General features: G+C 36.0%; 1 protein-coding gene across 1 annotated transcript in view; it reads left to right on the top strand.

Annotated features, from left to right (window-relative positions):
- The first annotated feature begins 202 nt into the window (after window positions 1-202).
- LOC139450754 (mothers against decapentaplegic homolog 5-like) overlaps window positions 203-22935 on the top strand; it is a 29251-nt gene continuing 6518 nt past the window's right edge. Inside the window, exons 1-4 of the mRNA XM_071232574.1 lie at window positions 203-379; window positions 3629-4046; window positions 17775-17945; window positions 19523-19648. Coding sequence (XP_071088675.1) covers window positions 3641-4046; window positions 17775-17945; window positions 19523-19648 — 703 coding nt within the window. The 5' untranslated portion in view covers window positions 203-379; window positions 3629-3640. The remainder of the gene's footprint in view (window positions 380-3628; window positions 4047-17774; window positions 17946-19522; window positions 19649-22935) is intronic.

Genomic DNA, 22935 nt, shown 5'->3' with positions numbered 1-22935 from the left:
AAAATAGTGCATTGATACAAATTGTTCTATTTTGTGAGTTAGACATACAACATCAACAATAATATACTTTTTCAACAGATTATGTATATGTCTTTAGAACAAAAGTGTATTTGCTGCGCAATAAATTTGTATAACAAACAGGAAGTACGAGTGAAAACGAGGCGCGCATTAATATGTCGGCCTACATTTCGTTGCTGCTGCTTCCCGTCTGACTGTCGCCACTTACAATAGCAAAGAAATTTTCAGCTTGCCCTGCGACTAATTTTGATGGAAAAATTTCATGAGTGGCGTTTCCCGCCCTAGAATCAGCTCAAGGGGTTCTGAATAATTTAGTATATATAATCAGAAGATAACCAGACCTACTTGTGGATTATATCAGGTAAAATTTTCACTTTCTTTCGACAGAAATTTGGCCTTATCGCCATGTTTTCGATCGTGAAAAATCGCAACATCGTGGGGAGCAATGTGTGTGCATTGCATTGATCTGTCACATTCTCTTGCGAAAGATCGTAAGTTGTTCGGTTTTATTTACAGCTGTTAGGAAATGTATTTAAACTCAAGGGAATAAGCCTCTTATACTGCAGATACTTTCATTAAACCCGAAAAATAATTTGCAACTTCATTTTGGTGTAGAAAGTAATATACAAAATGTAATGGAATCATTCAGAGAGGGCGTGGATTCAAGTTTTACCAGTCATTTGTGTAATTTTGAAGTTTTCACCATTTAACAGTAGAGTCCTAGATTTTCACTTTGACGCATGCAACTTATACCGTAATATTATTCTTGTTTACTGTACTGGATTGTGAATTGTACCAAAATGTCAATATACTGAATGACCGTTGTAATTCCTGTCATTATTTACAGATATGAGAAATTTGAGCAAAAGTTTGTTAATTTATTACAAAATAAGTCATTTAAAGACAAGGGAAATGTAGAGATTATCATAATTTGTTATTTGTATTTCTTACATTGTTACATGTTACCAGCTGGTAACTTGGTTGCATTGTTTACACAACATGATGTTTAAAAATCTAGATATGTACTTATAAGGTGTATTCATATGTATCTGCCTTATTAAAGTATTCATAATGATGTCAGGAAAGATGTATTGTATAGTTATAAGTTACCAGTTATTGATGCCACAGGGTAGAATTTGAAGGTCAGGTGTTTGAATGAATCAGGATTTCCCTCATTACGCTAGTACAGGTTTGATTGCCAACAGTAAGAGCACTAATTTGACATCCAGTGCAATATGGGCCTAAGTTAATTACTGATGGTTCATTGTGACTTCCACTAACCCACTGCTCTACTATTCTGTTCTCGTCAGAGCCTGTCAATTGACCAATTAGCAGTTTGTCAGGGATCAATTACCAAGCAATGATTTCCTGTCTAGTTAATTAGCACTTGTGATACTGTTTATCAGGGTACATAGTGTGTACTCACCAAGGTGTTGTTAAGGACATAATTATGAAGTGTGACATTATGATTTGGAGAGCAATATTGGTGATTTATCACATTCCAGACCATTGCACTCAGTAGCCCAGGTTGTGTTTGTTTTCATATTCGGGTAATTCACAGTTAGTTATAAACAGTGATAGGTTGATCATTGTTGAAAAGTATTAGTACTTGGGAGACATGAATAGGAGTTGTGAATCTGAAGATGAAACCAGGTGATTCTGTTTTTGTATCAGGCAACTGTTTTTGTGGATGTACATCTTAAATATATCAGCTATTTTCTATGTACTGAATTTAATAGATATCTTGCCAGGTGACCTCCATTACTGTTTAATTGATCAGGATTCTAACATGAATTCACAGATTATGGGGAAAGGCTGTTGCATTCTTGTATGTCAAAGTATCTTTTTCATATTTCAAGGTTATAAAATAATAAAACCTATTTAACAAATTATTAATCATTAGTTACCTCCCTTAACATGCTTAATGTAAATATGAATGTTTTAAGTTATTCCTAACACAATGTATTAATATACTGACCACATGAGTAAATAAACTGTCTCTGATCAATACACAGCTGATATGTGTATGATGTATGTTCTCGTCCACTTCAATGTATCTAGTTTTGGTAATATGCTACTTGTTCTTTTTATCTAGTGTTTGACAAGAGAACTTATTGTTATGATTAACCAGTGTTTAAAATTAATCATGAATATCTAGGGGTTCTATTGTTCAAAGTTTTAGGTATTCTACAGATTCAACACACAAACTGCCACAAACCTATTGGACCAAAGGACTCCCTTGTGTAATGTAAAATTGAACACTGCCCTGAAATGACTTCTAACTTCTAAGAAACCTAGTAGTACTATAGTCATCTTGTTATCTAAATGAAAACACCCAATATTGCAGCTGGATTATATTTTTGATATGTAATTTTGCCATTCTACTTCTATTGATCTTTCATCATGAAATACTACTTTCACCTTAAACTTTCTAAAGGCCCGTAGAGGTTGGAACAATAATAATGAATCATCATGACATGCTTGGGACTGTTGCCAGACATCACTGTCATTACTGGGCAAGAACTTTACTCTTTTCATGAGATTGCACCTTTGAAAAGCAATTGTCAATTAATAATGAACCTTTTCATAAAGGTTTTGCCAGAGTGTTGTAGCTCTGAGCCTCTGAATGTGAAACAGGATTCATATAACTGGTTTGTGACATGCTTGTATATTTATTATGTGTATTGCAAGGCTTTATCTAGGCTTTCCTAGGGGCGTCTGTTCAACAGTAAGTCGTGGCAAATAATTGTCCCTTTGGGGTTTAAAATGGCCCATTAAGTCAGCTGAACTTGATTATTTTCAATGCTTATAGTCAGGCCCCTTCAAATGTGTTTGAATTTAATAAAACCTACTGTATATGTTTTATGATGACATATAATTCACAGTTTAGGGCATAGAATTGCAGGAGTTGTCTAGACATCTAAAGAAAATAAGTTCCTGTATTATGGTAGCAACCTGTTTTGATAAAATTCTGACAACCAGCTCTAACTTGGCTTTTACCATCATTTCCAGTAGAATTTAGTGTTCCTGGTAAATTTTCAAATACTAGCTGAGCTTAATTTTACTTGTCTCAGACTTCGAAGTATTGGCTAAAGTCATGGATGGTGGTACTTCAGGCAGCTTATGATAATTGGATATTGATACCAGTCAGGACAAGGATAAATTTTTCAATATTAGTCAGTGAATGTTCTTAATTTGGTTTATGACAGAGGGATGGCTAACATTTCATTGTGGATGGACATATGAATTTGAGAAAGTGGAATATCAAATTTTCGAATTTGTAATCCTTTTAGGATTATTCACTGAAGTAAGTATTTGTGTTTGTTTTTTGTTTGGGGTCAAGTTTCACTGAATTTGACATTGAAAACATTGAAACAAAATTACGGTAACCAATCAGTTTCGATGATCAATCACTTGGGGGTAATCCAGTCGTCAATCATGATTTTACAACCAATTCCCAGCACTAACTATGAGATACTGAAGTGCACTCCTTCCTTGAAAAGCAACCACCGGTAGCAAATGTTTTGCAATTTATATGCATCTCTGCCATCTTTCATTCTTTGATAGTCTCTAAGAAAACCCAATTAACTCAGTTTATTGTTCATTACAGGCTGGTTCAACCATGACGTCACCACTATCCAGTATATTCTCATTCACAAGTCCAGCTGTCAAGCGTCTCCTTGGATGGAAACAAGGCGATGAAGAGGAAAAATGGGCAGAAAAAGCAGTAGACTCTCTTGTTAAGAAATTGAAGAAAAAGAAAGGTGCTCTTGAGGACTTGGAAAAGGCCTTGAGCTGTCCTGGACAGGCCAGCAAATGTGTAACTATCCCTAGATCTTTGGATGGTCGACTACAAGTCTCCCATCGCAAGGGCCTCCCTCATGTTATATACTGCCGTGTGTGGCGATGGCCTGACCTTCAGAGCCACCATGAACTGAAGCCACTAGAAATCTGTGAATATCCGTTTAGTGCCAAACAGAAGGAAGTCTGTATCAACCCGTACCATTACAAGAGGGTGGAAAGCCCAGGTAATGCCATATTTTGTAAAATGATTGGTTTGGAGTATTCCATGTTAGCCACATTTATATATGTTCTCTTGGTTTTCAGCTTTCCTTACAAGAAAAAAACCATGGATTGAATAAGATAGAAATTACTGATGTCTTTTCTCATTTGGCACACTGATAATCTATTCATATGGAAAATGTTCGCAGTTGACAAATTGAAGGTATTCTTAGTCTATCCTGGGACCACTTGACTGTAGAATGGACCACAGAATGTATCTTTTGCTGGGTTACCTGTATGTTAAACCCCGAACAGAATTTTGAACTTAAGTTGCAGTGTAATGTTTCAAATGTTTAATGTTATGTGCTGTATGTGCTAAAAAATAAACAGGCATTGAAAGTGTAGCACAGCAACTTCATAAGCCACTGTGAAGTGGGCACATAGGATAGCACATAGCACATAAGGGTGAAATGAAACATTGGTGCACCAGTGCATCATAAGTTTTCCCGTGGCGATACCGTGCGCAATACATTTTCTTCTGTATCAATACAAGGCGATACTTTTGCTAAAATATACTTTCAATAAAACAGCTATTCAATTGAACACGTGACATCAATTGACTCGGAAAAAGTGTGCAGCTTTTTGCTTTGAAGCAGGGTGGTATAAGGGATATTTTCTTGAGTATCGTGCACACCCATGTATAATGCGCACCCCCCTCTACAGGATTCAGTATTTTGGAGAAATTTTTTTTAGAATATTATGCGCAGAAAAGAGTTACACCGTATCCATTCAGCGAATTCCAGTAAACTAATGGGTGATGAGAAACTTGGTGAGTACAAATTTGAAATTTGAGATAAAAAATCACCAGACATTCTGATTTACCATTTAAATTGTGTATGTTCTGCTAGGCATAGTTTTACATCCAGGGATTAAGATTACCTTGTGTATTTTCTCGTAAACTAAGCCGGAAACAGCAATCAGCTGTGCACACGTTTTCTTGGAATCGACCAGTGATTTGGTCAAGACACGCCCAATGATATAAATTTACAGGATTTTAATGCTAGGATCGGCAAAAATTGTATCTGAAACTATTTTTTTATCAGGAATAATATATTCCAATATCTTGTTATTTTAGTTGCAGCATTTACTAAATATAATAAAAATAATTATAACCCTGAGCGAAGCAGCTGATCACTATTGCCATTGATTATTTTTCACATGGAACCAGTTTGACCAGTTACCGTCGAGGCTCCTGCACACGTGATCGTGAGAAATAGTGTTTACACAGAATCGACAAACTATTACAAATATATTGTTATTTGGTGTTGCGTGCTCACAATAATGTCTTTTCGTTGGCGAAAAAACCATCAAAATTCATTATTGCATGTATAATTCGCACCCCCTTCTACACAGCTGTGTTTTTTGGAGAAAAAAGTGTGCACTATACTCAAGAAAATACAGTATTTTGTCTCAAAGATGTAGAATGACAATGGCTGAGAAAAAAGTACTTTTCTATAAATATTAGATTCCATGAAGTCAGCTATTTCAATCAGAGATGTTTTTTTTTTGATTCTATACCTCTGACTGACCAATCAGAATTGAGTAATTTCCAAGTTAGAATTCAGTTAAAGTTGTATTGTCTTTCTCTTTAACCTGTAATGTTTGGTGCAATGGCTTGTTTGGGTGTGTGGGACTAACATGTTTACAAGGGGTGCGACGGGTACCTGATAATGAGTTGGGTATTAGATAGACACGATTCCGTTTTCATAGACTCAATTATCCCAGAAGGGGAATAACTGTTAAATAAACCTGTTGACAAGGACTCTCGTTAGCAGTGTACGTGTCCACGGTAGGCCAATGAATTGGATGAGAAATATTCTCTATGGTCACCCTTTGACCTTGATGTGCCTAAAATGAAAACAAAATGCTGTTTATGGTTCAAACCATGCATACTACTGATGTACACAGGGACCTCAGCCAGTTCAATGCGCAAACATCTCCGTATGAAACACAAATCGACCAAGTTTTGGTCAAAGTAAGACACAAAGCACACTTGGCGACTTTGGTACATTTAATTGGAAACCACTTTACAGGAAATCCTGCAAGCTTTCAACCATCAAAGCAGTGTTGTTTTTGTATTTTTTCTCAGTCATAATTACACAAGTAATTTGTTGATCAAACTTTCGCGCTGTAGAATTTCTATCCCATCTATACATTCTTTCTGGTTTTCATTAGCCACCGACTTCATTTAGGCTTGAATAATGCTGGTCTTCTGTTCATCCAGTTTGTGGTGTTAATATGGTACGCAAGAGATCCATGCTGTGTTATTTTGCACCAAGAGAAAAGGAAAGAAAACCTTCCCATTGATAGAACTGTTTTAAAATCATGAGGTATAATGTAATTACTCTTGCAAGTTAGTATGTCATTATCACAGTAATGCAATTGCAGGGTTTAATGCGGCACAAAAATGTTTGAACAGTAAGCACAAAATGAAGAATGGGCGAAGAAAAAAATTATGCTGCATCCCAAGAGACGCCTCATGATATTCATTGTACCAACATCTCATCAAGAGCAGTTGTAGTTGTTTGTTAACTCATCCATCACTCAGGACCACTGTCTACATGATCACTGATTCATTCCACACTCTAAAGTAATTATCTGAAAGTACAGATTGTCAGTACACTACACCATTTCATTACTTTACAAACACCTTCATATTGCCTGCAAGGACCCATAAAATTAATTACTTGCCTCAGGGACCCCTACTTTTGTCAATTCAGGTAGAACCCTTTCCGCTATCAGTATAATTTCAGAAATATCAATTCAAATGTTTTCTTGGACCATCCATTTTGAGAAACTAGACACTTATTTAAAGGAGTGAAAATGTCAAGACGATTATTTTGCTTCCATTTTGATGTGCAAAGATAGTTAATTTTAAAGGTTCCCATTATCCACAAGTGGCAATTCCTTCAGACAATTAACGTAATGTTTTTTCAGGAGCAAGCACAATACACAAATAATGTTTCAGTCCTAACATTGTAGTTGTGCCCTCAGTCTTATGGTTTGCCTGGGTTACAGAAACAGGTTGGAGCTTGGACTCAACTGTCCTTAGGGTTCATTTTAAGAGGAGATCAATCTCCAGTAGAAAATATGTGAACCTCCATATCAGAGAAATACAACTTCTTGTCCTTCTATTTCAGAAACTCTGGCCATGAATTGCTTAACCTAATGAATGTTACCATATCCTTGGATAATGTAGAAGTTTGTTTTTATAAGATTATGTTATTATTTGTCGACGGCTGAGAAAGTTGTGTAGTTCCAATGAACTTGAGGTCAGAGATGGATGCAATGGATTTTATCTGAAAATGAACTAAGATAATATTTCAGAGTGAGTTTGGTTTCTTCCTTATCCTAATAACCTAATGACCAATCATAAGTAAAATACACATGTGGTATTTGTAATGTGTCAAACTGTGAACCACATGTGCAGCATCTTGCATTCCAGATTTCAATGGTAGACAGTGACAAGCAGAACAAGTGGGTATGCACCCATGCACTGCTCAGTCATGTCATCGCACTGCCGAGAAAACAATTAACTTGCTGCCAACACCACCTGACGTTCATTAGTTTTAGCAATTTATTGTTGTTGAGTCATGGGTTATGTAGTGGGAGATATTCAAATTGTTGTGAGAGGGGACATAGGCTGAATGTTTAGTCTAGTTGTGGACTGAACCTGGTGATGAAGTCATCCCATGTATGACAGGTGATTGATATCAGTGTGATGTACTGCAGTCCTTTTGCTGATATGTATCTAGGCTTGCTGCAAGTCTCCTAGAAGTCTAGCTGCTGGTATCCGTGTGCTGACATTCTATCATCCTCTCCTTTATTTTGTAACCAAATTTGGTTAAAAAATGTCAATTTTTTTTACATTGCTTTGTATCATTGTTTTCTTTTGAAACTTAGTATTGCAAGACTTCCCAGAGTTTCTAAACAAGCCTGACAAAGCACTAGAAATTTAAGAAATAAAGTCTTTAAAAGGGGTGTATATGGTTTCCTAAATGGAGGCTCAGGATAATGGAAACACACACTTTTTGGGGCCTTTTTATGATTTATATATTAAAGAGTGCTGTCCTGACTATAAAACGTTTTTATCACTATGTAGTCATTAGGTCTCCAAGATCCATCGTGATGTCTGATCTTTTTTAGCTCTACAAGTTATGACAAAGTTTGTTCTTTATCTTATCACTGTGATGTATACCACCCTAGATGATAACAGGGCTATGAGTAGCAAGAAGACTAAACATGAAGAGCATGGGGTGTTTATTGTCAAGCATTATTTCTGTACCTAATGGTGATGATTGATCGTGACTTCTTGAGCGATTCCCATCACTGTTTCTATGATAGTTGTTTGTGTAGTTCCCATTTGCCACCATAGCTTCGTGGAAGTGACATCACAAGCTCCATCTCTACTTGCTTGTACTATCATTAACTTCTCTCGTTCATGAGCTGGAAATCAACAACCAATCAAAATACTGAACAAGAGTTCAGCATTAATCTGCATTTATAATCACGGCTCAGTATGAGCTGTCCCCTGATAAGAGTTAAGTGAATCAGTAGACTGTTATTTATTAACATTTAGTTGGAAAAGGTATTTTTCTGAGTCGTAAGACAAGCGGAGGCAAAGTCCTTATCCTACAAGACATTCTGTTTGTATTTGAGACAGCACACTAAAGTCAAGTCAAATACTAGTAACTGATATCGGCACAGTGTAATTGGACTGGACATCAATATATAGCATCTTGTCATGTGAACGGACTCAAAACAAATCTATGGTGGAAAATGGGTCCAGGGTGTTTATCATGACAGAATTGAGACAAAGTACACTGGATAATCAAGAAGGGGCAGTTTTGCTTGAATATTCTAAGACCCAGATTTTTTTGCCCCCATTGGTTCAAAGCAGTCAGTGACTAGAACAAGGCCCTTATCTAGTCAAAATTCTTTTGTAAGTTTCTTCTAGTAACTTTTAGCCATAATATTTAGCTTAGTGCAGCATCAGCCATTAGAAAACAAAGCAAGTAAATTATGTTTATGACAACCCATATGTTCATAGTAAAATCTACAGGAAAAGATACAGAAGACCTTATCTTGAATAAGAAACACAAAAGCTTTTTGTACAAGGTGGGCACTTGCTGTATTATGGCTGTAATATTTCTAAAAATGTAAAAAGTTTTTAAAAAGTTTCTTGAGCCAAGTGGCTTCTGCATGAATACTTCAAGGAGCCACTAAGATGAATGAATATTTGTTAAAACTGTTTGTGATAAACCGGAGTGGCGACATCCATGTTAGTTTTAACTATTGATCAGAAGCATCTTCAGTACGATAAATTATCAAATTTCACATGAAAAAGGGAAATTCTAAATTACGTCAGTCTGAATTATTTTTTGAGGAGCCAGGTAGTTTCTGAACATGAAAGATAAGGAGCTAGTTATGTCTTGAATGCAACTTATTCATTTCCATTTCGATTTATGCTCGTACTTTAATATGTTTAAGAATATGGTATTAATTTTGATTACAACCAGATTTCCAGATACTAGTCCATGGAGAATATTTTACATCAAACATTATGCACTTTTCCTTACGTTTTTCTTTGTACAGAGACAGACCAAGTCTATGTACATCCTTAACAGTTTGATCTGAGCACTACAAGAGCTGAAGATCTGTAACTAGGATGACTAACACTACAGTGGTACGAGCAGCGGGTCATTATGATTCAAGAAATTGTGTTTTATTGATTTCTTGCTGTATAATTCTATCATTGCTGGATAGTTTTAGGTTTCTGTTCAAAAGGGCAATGAAATAGGTCAGATTTGAGTGATATTTGAAGCTGTATGATTTCATGAACCTGTATGATTTGAGCTGAGGCCTGTTTGAGTTCATGATAAATAATTGATTTATTTTATGGTTATCATGTTTTGAAAAAAATTTTTTAGTAAATCTTTTTTTATTACATCATTCAGCAATTCTTCAATGTTTTGTCCTTTTGTGATTTCAGGAAAATAATAATTGCACTTGTAAGTTAGCGGTGAATAAAAATGATGAGATTCTCATGGCGAAAGTACCGATGATAGTTATTTTACTAACTAAACTACTGAGGGACATCTAGTCTAAATTGTGCAGGGAACCATCTATTTGTGGTATTCGGTAAGGAACACCGGTTTTACTGGTAGTTTATTATTTTGGAAAAAGTTTTTTAGTCGGCAGTATCAGGATTAATGCAAAAATAAAATTAAGTGAAAATGGATCAGAATGTTTTTTGTCTTCATTCAACATGCTTAGTAAAGTCTCAAGAGCTGAAAAGACTTAAAATTTCATTTCGATAATTGATCACATCATCGAGAAGGAGCAAAGAAGAAAATCACAAAAGATCACATGGAAGTCCATATTACGACACCAAATGTTCAGTGAGCTCTCCTTTTCCTTTTTAATCAAGTTAGTGATTCCCAAGAAACGGTGTATTGGTGTTTATCGTGGTCTCAGACACTGTAATTATCTAATTGTTTGGTAGAAGATTAATGGTGTGCGTCCCTGAGTCGCCAGTCTTTTCGCCTGCCTCCATGAACAAAGGTACACCATGAGACAAGGAACCACTGCGTTTTGTGGCAGTCCGGGTCAATATCTAATTGATATAAGAGATTGGTTAAGGCAAGGGGTTTGATCCTGTTACCCAAAGTATTGGAAATGTAGACACTGAATCAAAGTGGGGAATATTTATGTTCTGGCTGTCATAATTTGACAAATGTCATCAGACTAGGACTACTTTTATTGAGAAAGTTTTATTCAAAATCTTGAGGTTCTAGTGAGCGCCCAACCCCAGTCTTGTTGATGCTTCAATAAACTGAATTGACAAAGAACTAGTTCCCTGTAAGGACAAGCTGTGATTAAGGCTTATTTCGTGTCACTATAACGGATATGTTTTGAGTGGAAGAACAGTTTATGAAACTCATATGAAACAAATAGAAATGATCAAGAAACAGATGTTTCAACTGAGGAAATCTGGGGACCCCCTAAATATTCAAGTTTTAATGTTAGGAATATGACAAGGACCCCTTTAATTTCTAACACTGAAAGATCATATTTTCACTCTGCTCTGGAGCATGGGTCAAAGACATGCTTGTGTTCAAAATAGTAGTTTAGATACTTGCAACAAATTTCTAAGATTGATTTTATAGCACTGATATTTTTTTAGGCTTATCAGTAGTTGGCAAAAAGGGTTCCTTTTGATCAAATTTATTTACATGTAAACAAATAATTGTGTTTATGTTTGATGGGCATTCTAGAAGTTGGGGAGTAAATAAGAATACATACAACATTATGGATAACAACTTCCAGAGTTGGATGTTTTCTTATTGTGTTTACTGTTTGAAAATTGAAAACTATCATTTCTCATCAATTGGGGGAGCAGTTGTCCCTCTCCCAGTCATGTAAGATGTATCAACTCATTGTGCTAAGTTGTGTCCCCAAGCTGTGGATTTAGGAGTGATCCTTGGTCTGTCAGCACAAGCCTGTGCATGTAGTTTCACTAAAATGGTAAATGTCTGTGCCCAGCATAACACTTGGATTTTCCAAAGTTCATTGGAACTGAACTACTGCACCAATATACACTCATTTTGAGGAAATGAAATTAGTTTCACTGAAGATCATCTTTACATCTTAATTTGAATTTGTACCTCAAATAATAGCTTTTGAACCTAGCATTATATGTAATGTAAGTCATATGAATTATAACCAAATAATTTTAGGGCTAAGAGAAGCATTTTTAAATTTCATTTATCAACCCTGTGCACCTAGTCTTTTCTTCTGTAATACCATGATGTTTGTACGAGAAAAGCTAGGGTAGCCATAAAATAACTTTTACTTTACAGCTTTCAGTAATCTAACATCTAGTCTCTTAAATAAAAATATGTTACAGAAAAAAAACAGTTGTTAGATTATCTTAAAGAAGAAAAAAATAAAAAATAAAAAGGTTCAAATAAACTCTCAATTTTCCTAAAACTGCAGTTATCTAAACTTGTCCACGCTTGTAGACTTCCTTGGGATGCAATGGATATATTTGTTTCTGGGTCTGTATGACAGACTAACCCTTCAGCTTTAGGCACAAATCAGTATCCCCAAGTCAAATGAAATGTTTCTGTTCTGGTGAGATCGGCTTATCCAAGTACATATTTTAAGACTTAACTCTACTGAAAAATACATGTAATTCGAAAATATAATTTTTAGCAATAAGCTGCTTTTTATTTTCGCTCACTGGATTTTTGTTCTTTTCTGGAAATTCAATTTTGTCATCTTTGCACTGATTTTTGCTTTACCGAAAATCTAAAAGATGATAGCTCTTTGGTAACCTAAAGATGCAAAACTAGTAATCAATTTCAAGCAATTTTACTTACTCTCTATTAACCCCTGTGAAAGTGTAAATATGTCTGTGAAACTTCTTTAAATTTTTCAAGTTGTCTTTTGATAGAAATATGCTGTTTTACAATTGGAATACTGTTAAAAGAGGGGATTCACTCGCTCACTTAGATGGCAATGTTTCTTGATTATTCTGCATTATTTTTCACATAGCGTCTTTGTTTAAATTAGAAATTTGACATGGAATTAAGACGATGATAGAAATATTTGGCCTCAAGAACATAAGGTCAGCAGACTCACACACCGGAGTGAAATACCATATACACGAGAAAAGAGACCCAAATGCTTTGCTGAGCCATTGTTATCCCAACTTGAGATTTTCATGTTTGTCTTATTCGGTAATGACTAATGTCTGCAGTTGATGTGAAGTTTATTTAAAGAAATACAAACTTTATGGCACAACGGAGACATTACAATTTTGATGGCACCAGCAAGATATATGTGTAGAGGACTGTACTCATAAACCATGTAGGTATATAACAACATTTATTGGACTTAATCGTAGCTTCAAGCAGAAAGCATTTCTTTTACCTTGACACTCCTATTTTGCCTTTGGGCCTTTAGGAAGAGTCTGATGACAATTATGCAGTAATGCATCAGTAGGATCAAAGGTTGAGAAGCTTGAGGAAGAATGTATGCAAGTCTTTCTGGCACCACACCAGTCATTAAATTTGCTGAAAACTATTATTTATGGTGTTTGTTCAACAAATCTCTTAATGTGATGTGCTGCCATGTCGTCCTTAAGGTGACTGTTCCCAGTCATTAGTCTAGGGTAATGAATTTGAAGAAGTAGGTAATTGGGAAATTAAATAATACCCCTTTTTCCTTGTTTTTTTGTTTCCTTGCTTACATTTATGCAGTTTTGAATTGATTATTATACCCCGACCTAACAGGCCGGGGATATGTTCAAGTTGTTATACCAAGGAATTCCATCTGTTTGTCCTCCCAAGGACATATTTTTGTTGGACCCATGACTTGAAAACTACCACATATTCTTTTCAAACTTGGTGAACACTTTTTATATATGGAGGAGAGGTGCAGTGCGAGGTTTGATTCGTTATTTGGATATTCTGAAAAACTACATCTTTTTTCATTTTTTTACTTTGAATTGTTTTACTGAAACATTTTTGCAACCTATAACCTAAACACTACAGCATAGATTCTTTTCAAATTTTAGCGAACATTTTCTGTACAAAAGAATATGTGGATTTTCTGAAATAAATGTTTTTCATGTTGTGAACTTAGAAACACATTTAATTCAACATTTGTGCGACCTATAACTTGAAAACGACTTCAATTAGCAAAGTCAGTTGTTGGTGTTTTTGATTCTTAGTTCCAATTTAACGTATTCAACTAAAAAAAGAAATGTAGCGTGATTAACATGGATTGTTGACTTTTTTTACAATCTATATCATGACACTATTGGAATAGCTGTGTATACTGTCAGTATTTCACATGTGACCAAGTGTGAGATATACAATGGAGATGTTGTATAACTATCAACAACAACTGTCTGATATTGACCTACCAACATGAGATGGCATCTGTCATGTTGATCTGTCGGCTTCATTGAAGCCACTTACACAGGTGTTTCAGAATCACTGCTGTTATCTTTTCTCTTTGATCAAGCAAAGTGACAAGTCGTGCCCGTCACTGTGACATCTATCTCTCAATTGTCAGTTGTCAGTACAAAAACAAGATTATAGTCCTAGAGCCCATGATATTTTTAGTTGTGAGGATATTCATAAAAGAAGAAATGATTAAATTAATACATATATTATAATCATAACGACTAGACATAAATGAGTAAGTTTTTTAAAGCCTTAGACTATACTTATTGTAAGAGGCGACTTAGGGGATTGGGAGGTCAGGCTTGCTGACTGGTTGATCCTCATGCTCTCAAACATGGGACTGTCTGGTCCAGACTCGATTATTTACAGACCTCTGTCATATAACTGGAGTATTGCCGAGTGCAGTATTAAACAACAAACAGACACTGTTCAAGCACCAGACTCAAGAATGATTCCCAACAGGTGGTATTCTTTGGGTACCTGGATACCAGTTTGTGTCAACCATCATAATAGGACCACAATATATAGTACAGTTGAAGGGGTGTAAAAGTTACTAATAAACCACACTCACTAGACACTTCTATACACTTTTACGTATATTTCTTGTTGAAATTTTGTCAAATGACTTGTTGTTGGCAGGACTAATATACCAATAGCTGCCATCCTGTTAGCCCGATGTTGGTTGATGCTTGCTGCATCTAGGTAGGTCAAGTTGAACCGGGATATAAGTAGCCTGACTGGCAAGCAAAAATGATGAGGTTTACATGTTGCACTCACTGCCTATAAATATGTTTTCTGTGGAAATAAAATGCGAAAATCTTGGTGTACTTGGGGAGACTACTTTGTACATTGTACATCACTGAACAATGATCTTCAGTGGCATGTCTAATGATTAAATGGACATGTGATACCAACAGTTGAGTAAATAAACCGTCCTCAAGCATTGCGTCTTTCATTTTGGTTCTTGTATGGGCTCTGTCTGTTAGTGTTTCTATATATATCTCTGATATTCAGTGTAGGTTTTAGAATGGCTTCAGCCAGCTACCTGGTCACTGAAGGTCTTCTGTAGGCGACAACCTGCCTTGACTTATCATAGCTTACTTACGCTGAGGATTAGCTGTAAGTGCAGTCATGAAAATGACATGGAACCCCAACCACCATTTTGACTGCTTTATGTGGGTGGTCCATGTTTTGAAGAAGATTTATTGACTTATTTACAAGACCTGCATGCTTCAGTTAACTCATATGGGAGAATTGTAAACCTACAAATGAATTTGGAATTAGAAAATGTTGAACTGAATGGTCTGTATGTCAACATTTGCTTAACCAATTGGATAAATGTTTACAGTATGTGAGTGCTATTTACCCAGCAAAATGTATTATCTGTTCCTAATTTTCTTCCATATGTTTGATAAAAGGACAAGATTGAATTTATTATGAATTTAAAAATGTTGCAAATTGATTTTGAGATAAGCAGAATGTAGGATTCAAATAGATTTATAAAACATGTAAGCTTCAGAATTTAATTGAAAACATAAATGTTTATCAACGTGAAGAGTCAGAATATACTTTTACCAGAGAACTTAAATTTCAGCCCATAGCCTGTGACAAAGAAAGATTATCTTTAGTTCAACAACACTTATATATAACCTGAAGACAAGGCTCTTTTCTACTGTTTAACCAATGATGTACTGTCTGCATCAGAACGTGGGGACCTAGCTTGACCTAACAGGTGCATGAGTTCCTGCACTGACTACAAACATTCTGCTGCAGGTGCTTGCACTCATAGCCCCCCTCTCTCTCTCTCTCTCTCTCTCTCTCTCTCTCTCTCTCTCTAAGAGAATAAATTTTTTATGATTTATAGTTGGGAGGAATGACATCACCTGACATCATCCATCGTAATCATCTTTTCCTCAGAAACCACTGGAAATATGGATCTAAAGCTTTGTATACTTGTTTCCACCAATGATGACATACTGATTTGTTCAAGAGGTTCAAATCTGATTTTTGATGCTGCTACGGTGGCAGCCATATTGGAAAGTTTATTGCCATTGCTAAGCCATTTGTTATTTCAAAATGGAATTTGATTTGCTATTTCAATCACACACAAAAACACTATATATTGACATTCCATATATTTATTATACCCTCGACCTAAAAGGGGCAAGGATTTGTGTCTGTCTGTCCAAAGACATTTTTATATGCGACCTTTAACTTGAAAACTACTACATAGAATTTTTTCAAACTTAGTGGACACTTTTTATACCTATAGGACAGGTACAGTGCGAAACTTCGCCTTGATTTCAGTATTTGGATTTTCAGAAGAAAAAATACAGCTATTTTTCAATTATTTACTTGAATGTTTGTGTGATCAATACAATGTAACTAGAAAACTACTGCATGGATTCTTTTCAAATTTAGCAAACATTTTCCATACTAATAGAAGAGCTGCATTGCAATGTTTGATTTTGATATATGCATTTTCTGAGAAAATGTGAATTTTTACATGTTTTGAACTTAGAATGTGTTCAACATTTGTGCGACCTGTTACTTGACAACTACTACATCAATTCTTTTCAAATTTGGGGAACTCTTTCCATATGTATAGGAGAGGTGCAGTGCAAAGTTTGAATTTAATATGTGGATTTTCTGAAACAATAAGATTTATTTCAGATTTTGAACTTAAAATTGTTTTAACATTTTCTATACCAATAGAAGAGGTGCAGTTCAAAGTTTGATAAGTGGATTTTCTGCAAAATTATTGCTTTTTTCATGTTTTGGACTTAGAAATATTCTGAAGTTGGCGGTATTAGTGAGCCCCGCTCACTTTTTGCCTTGTTAGAATAGTCACACTACAACAAAAATGACAATTAATAAGTATGTCATTAATGATATAATGTGTATCCATTCTCTGACAACTAACATGACTAAGGTTTGTTTCAAGGCATAAATAACGGTAATGTGATCATGTTTGCTGTAATTAATGGTGACCTGGTGTGATCTGCCCATCAGTTTACACACTATTTGGCTGAGAATTTGAATACAATAAATAAGATTCATGTAGATTACGAATCAAGTCAAGATTGAAATTCTGTGAAATTAAAAAATTGCTTCATCAAAACTTCCAAATATAGAATTTAAAACTTCCTGTTTGTTGAACATAGCATCAAAGTCTGTGTCAAAAGCTTTTGAGTCTACTTGACACAAACGAGTCTATAAGCATCAGTTTCAGTAGATTTAGTGTTATTTTATGGACTATTTTTTGCTAAACTTACTAGGCTTGTGCTTTCGACAAGTGTTTAAGGTCACAGACTGGCATGAGAAATTTGACACTGATCCTATGGTCCGAATCAAATTCATAATCATTTCAATTTTATTTGTAATCTTGGAGAGTGTTTCTTACGTATATAATGTATCATCAGTCTGCAACTTAGCCACTAATCTGAAGTACAAGTCTAGTAAATTTCTGTTCCGTCTTGTGAGCTCAACTAATAATATTCCATATTATGAGATTACAATCTACGGAACATGATGCAAAGAGTCAATTTCAGTTAGTATACTCAAAAGTGTTTGACACAAACTGTATCATTATGATTACTAGTGACTAGAGTGAGTGAATTAGTACCCCTGGACATGTTAGATATTGTAGCAATTGTTGGATGACATGTTCATTAAACATCCGCTCTATCCTCCTGACCCCCATGTCTTCTGTTTCAGTATTGCCACCTGTTTTGGTACCCCGCTACAGTGAATTTCCTGCCCATGGGGCCCTTGCCCCCTTCCAGCAGGTGTCTGAGCCATCGATGCCCCACAATGTTACCTACCCCTTCCAACAGCAGCCACAGTCACCGCCAAGCTCTGGCCCAGGAAGTCCTTTTGGATTGCCAGGTAATACAGTAGACACCTATCTCGACCCTGAAGGGGTAAAAACTTCTGGTTCAAGATCGTCAGTTTCAATATACAGATATAAAACATGTGACAAATATTTTTCGATTCTTCAATCCTGTCTTTCTTGCCGAAAACGTCTTCACAGCACATAATGATGGACCACCATTGTTACGTTCCTTGAAGTGATTCAGTCAATCATGACTGCTTGAACTAAATCCGCCTGTATGTTATATCATATCCAACAATTATCAAATTTCTGAATATAGTTAATAGTGTTTTCTGAATATAGTTAATAGTGTTTCCCATGAAGCACTACTGTAAAATTTGTCTGCTACTGAGAACCTTTTACCCACAATGAACTTATCAGAAAAGTAACCAGTAGACTCCCTCAATCTCAAACTCCTCAATCTAGAATGTGATGCCTACCTCGAACCAAACCTTTTGTCCGAAACATCTCCTTATATAGGCATCATTAAAATTGTTCATCTATCTCAAACTTTGATGTTCACATTCATACAATATCTCAAACCTGGTTCCACTTTATAATTTTTATTTTTATTTCAAAGGTCAACTGAAATATTATATATGATTCACATGCACATATATTTCTTAGCTCACCGGTACATTGTGCTGACATTAAAGAGTTCTTATTCGAACATAGGCAAACATGCACTTCTAATATTTGTCATTGATGATTCGGTAAACCCTGGTCAAGCAGAAACGATCAGTTTGAACAATGACAAAATAACCTTGCCTTATTAGTAAGTGAGTATGCTTTTGTGACGCATTTAGCAATATTCCAGCACAATGACAGCTGGGGACACCAACAAATGGTTTCACACATTGTACCCATTTGGGGAATTGAACCCAGGTCTTCAGTGTGAAGAGCAAATGCTTCAACCAAAGGCTTCCCAACCACCCTTCTTGTCTTCTGAGATGTAACCACATTTTAGCAATCAGTAATTGTTTTTCTTAAAATAATTTTACCCATCATAAACTGATATATTCAAAGATGATGATATCTTGGTTGTTCTTTTGTCAGTATTGAAATTTGGTAAGATATCGCATTAGAATCAATCTCATTAAAATCAGACGATAGTTCTCGCTACCGCTAAGCAAAGATCTGATGACATCCCATTAGGGGGCACGTCAGAACAACCTTTCATCCGACCAATCAGAGCGTCCCTTACCAGATTATGAAAGTGACAATTGGAATGTGATTTCTACTCATGCATCATGGAAACTTTAACACAGGGTTTTCCGAACAATAATGAATCCATACAATCTAGACGATCTATTAGCCATTCCACAATGTTCTTTTGTTCAGGTTTCAAATATGTTATCGAGATTTTCTCAAAATATGTTTCAAGGCGTAGTCACCCATTTGAAATTTGTGCTGTAACGCATGAGAAAGCTGCCTCTGATTGGTCGTTCCATTGGTCAGTCAAAGTTTGCGCAAGGTCGGTCTGACGTGACCCGTATTGTTATGTCCTCAGATCTTTGTTTAGCGGTAGCGAGAACTAAAATCTGATTTTAATGAGATTGCATTAGAATAAACTATTTTCTGCTTGTTACAGCTGACACACCCCCACCGGCCTACCAGCCCTCTGATGACAGCAACCAGAACAACATGGGGCTGAACCAAGGCAACAACCCATCTTCTGGACATCAACCCATGGACACCAGCATGGGAAACCCACCAGGTGAGCACACTAAGCAAAGGCATGCTTGAAGTAATATTATGGTCAGCCCATCTTCACTAGTGCTGATGTAGGATAATCAGAATCCTCCACCTGGTTAGCAATGACTCTTGTACGATTTGAACTGGAACTTGACAGGACAATCATTGCACTCAGCTACAGTCATGAATCGGATATGTAATCAGAGATATGATGGTTGTGACACAAAGATTGCTTTTTTGTTTTTCTAGTTCAGGTTGCACCTTGTTTTCTTTATGAACTGACCTTTGTCATAATGTCAGAATTTGCTCACTGTCTTTTTTGCTTTCTAACAATGATTTGTGCCCCACATAGGTATAAGTTGTTGAGAAAGTTCTTGTTGTCTACTGCTGTAAATGACTTTCAACACTACTGCATCTTCCTTAGGCAAGGGAGTTACTTGACTGTGAAAGTCCAGTTTCCACCCTTGCTGAACTTGACGGGTATATCTACTCTGTAATTGAAGCTAAAACTAACTTTGTAAAGATTGACATGTTGTATTTTCCTCATTTGTCAAACAAAAAGCTTGATACTGTCCGTTCCTATGTTTGTCATTGTCCCATTAAACAGTTGGCAGTAGAAAGTTTAGGGTAACAACAGTTGATTTTAGTCTGTTCCTTATCCTTTGTTACTTGTTATTGAAAGTGGTACCGTATATCGCTGTGTATAAGGCTAGTTTTTCGTACCTAAATGAGGGGGTTAAGAAGGGGGGTCGTCTTATACACGGAGTCAAAGATCTCACATTTTTTTCCACTGGCGATGTCAACAGGCGTCCGATAGCCAGCCCAGCATTTGACAATAAAACTTCGCATTTCGTCCTAAATAACTGTTCCAATAACTATTTCAACACATAAACATGATTTGTATCTCTTTTCCTTGAATAAAGTTTAATAATTTCTGCAAATGCAAATAAAGTTGAAATGACCCTCGCCTCGATGCATTTGCATATTGCACATGTGACCTAACATGTGATAACCGGTGAAGCTGAAATCAATTCCCGCTGTTTTTACAGTTGTATTAACAAGTGTTGGAGACGGTGTGTACAAGTGATTGTGGTATAAACACGCTGAATGTGAAGTAAACATAAGCCTTGTTAGTTAAAACGTAGTTAATTGGCGATTAAATTACTCACCATTGTCTCTGATATGTTATTACTTCATAAATGAATTTTATTTTACGGGCACCAATTTGGTGTCGTACCGTGTAAACACAAAATGGCGACGTGTGCTGGAGTTACACACGCGACCTATCATTGTAGAAAAAAAACGAGCAAGATAAACATATTTTTATTGCATATATAAGGTTTGTGTGCGCACTTGTGATGTGCTTCATTCCAGGTCGCCTTATACACAGAGTATAGGATATTGGGTTGATTTTGAAGGCGTGTACAGGGGGGTCGTCTTATACGTAAGGTCGCCTTATACACAGCGATATACGGTAGTTCCTTTTATTAATTCTGGCAGCATCCGTCAGGCTATCAAACACTCAGACTGGTTTGTCTGGTCCAATCTCAAACTGCTCTGACATGGTTGTAACATTGTTAACCGTGGCAAAAAGACAACATTTCATTCACTCAAACATCATTCACTTGCTCACTCATGTGGCTACATGGTAGCCTGATGTTATTGCCGTTGTGTCGAGTTTTGATTCCCCACATTGAATCCCATTGAAGAAATGGCTGCAGTACTACTGGAGTACTGTAATCAGACTTGACATTTTTAGTTACGCCATTGGAGAGCCAGGTTTTTTTAAGCATGAGTTCATGCAAAATACCTGAGTTCAATTCTTCAGAAGTCTACAGTTTCTATGATTTTGTCATTGTTGTGATGTGTCATTGCTGTGTCAGAATTGTGATGTGACTAATATGATTACAACAGCAATGTAACCCTCTGTAGTTTCAGGTAATCTAACAAGATTCAGCCAACATTTACTCTATTTTACATTGTAATCACATATTTAACAACTTGCAGTCCAGGCATGTGAAACTTTCAAGTTTTGGGGAAAACAAATGCCAGTTTCCATGGTAATCAGTTATTTGAACACTTAGGCTTGTCAGTTATAGCGAAATTATCAGAACATTTGGATGAGATTTGTTGTTGTTGAAATGATGAGGTATGGAAATCACATTGGATCATTCCTCATCCTCTCAGCAAAGACCAATCTCATCCAAATGTTCTGATAATTTCAAGAAAGATTGTTTCCATACTGTATGGCAAACTTCCAGCGACTATCATAGTGTATGACGTCCAAGTTAGAATTACTTTCCTGAAATATTTTGTATATTGAGTATGTTTTCCAGACTGAATTCTGATTATACTTTCCACATGACTAAACCTGATTTGCCATGGAATGTCTTTGATATTTCCTTATTAAAAATCAAGTATGTCTACATATCTTATTTTGATTTGAATTTGAGAGGATGAAAATGAATTACAGCTGCTTTGTACACTGATTCTGAAGTATGTGCATCATGGATGAATAGAGAGTTCTAGAGAGGTGTTTAAAATGTGCAAGGTATCGTTGTGTTTAATCTGCCCCAACCATCTGTAAATAAACACAGTGCTACTCACAAAGTGACGAGGCCATTTCACACAGCCTGGCCTGAATCACCCAAGTGTAAGATCAGGAGGCAGAGTGCACTCATCTGCATTGCCTAGTGGCAAAATCACACTCACACGTTCACCCTGTGTACTGAGAAACATCGGAAATGCTCAAGTGGGATAGATATTCTCCAAAGTTTAAACATCCTTAAAATTGTTGATATATGATCTTCATCGCTAGGTGACATAATCACATGTGCCTGTGTTTTTGTTCATACGGTGCACTTAGAAATGGGGATTAAGAGTGTTGAAGGCGGATGCACCTGTTTTAGAAAAGGTAATTAAAGATGCATCCATTGTATTTCTGTAGAAATACATTACTTGCACCCTTTATTCTGATCCAGAAAAGTGTTTTGGGGGATGATATTAAGTTTATGTGGCTATTATGAAAACATTTTTCACACACTTCAAAATTTCTGCCAATAGCCTTAAAATGTGTAGGATGATGGATATATTAGATTTGTGCAGTTAATATAAACATGCTTCTCAAACACTTCATCAAAGTATAACACAGGTGGAAAATACTTGATATTTTTAAAGAAACACTTTACAGTTTGATATCAAGTACAGTATTACGATGGGATTAATACAATAAGGTCAGTGAAAATGTGGATTCAGATAGTTTTAGGACCTTGATTTACAAAAATTGAGTGGATTTCGTAATATACAGGT

This window comes from Haliotis cracherodii, unplaced genomic scaffold, assembly GCF_022045235.1.
Source record: "Haliotis cracherodii isolate W230 unplaced genomic scaffold, xgHalCrac1.p SCAF_8, whole genome shotgun sequence".
In the NCBI taxonomy this organism is placed as follows: Eukaryota; Metazoa; Mollusca; class Gastropoda; order Lepetellida; family Haliotidae; genus Haliotis; species Haliotis cracherodii.
Note: the sequence above shows the minus strand (reverse complement) of the source record. Positions and strands in the feature narration are given on the sequence as shown.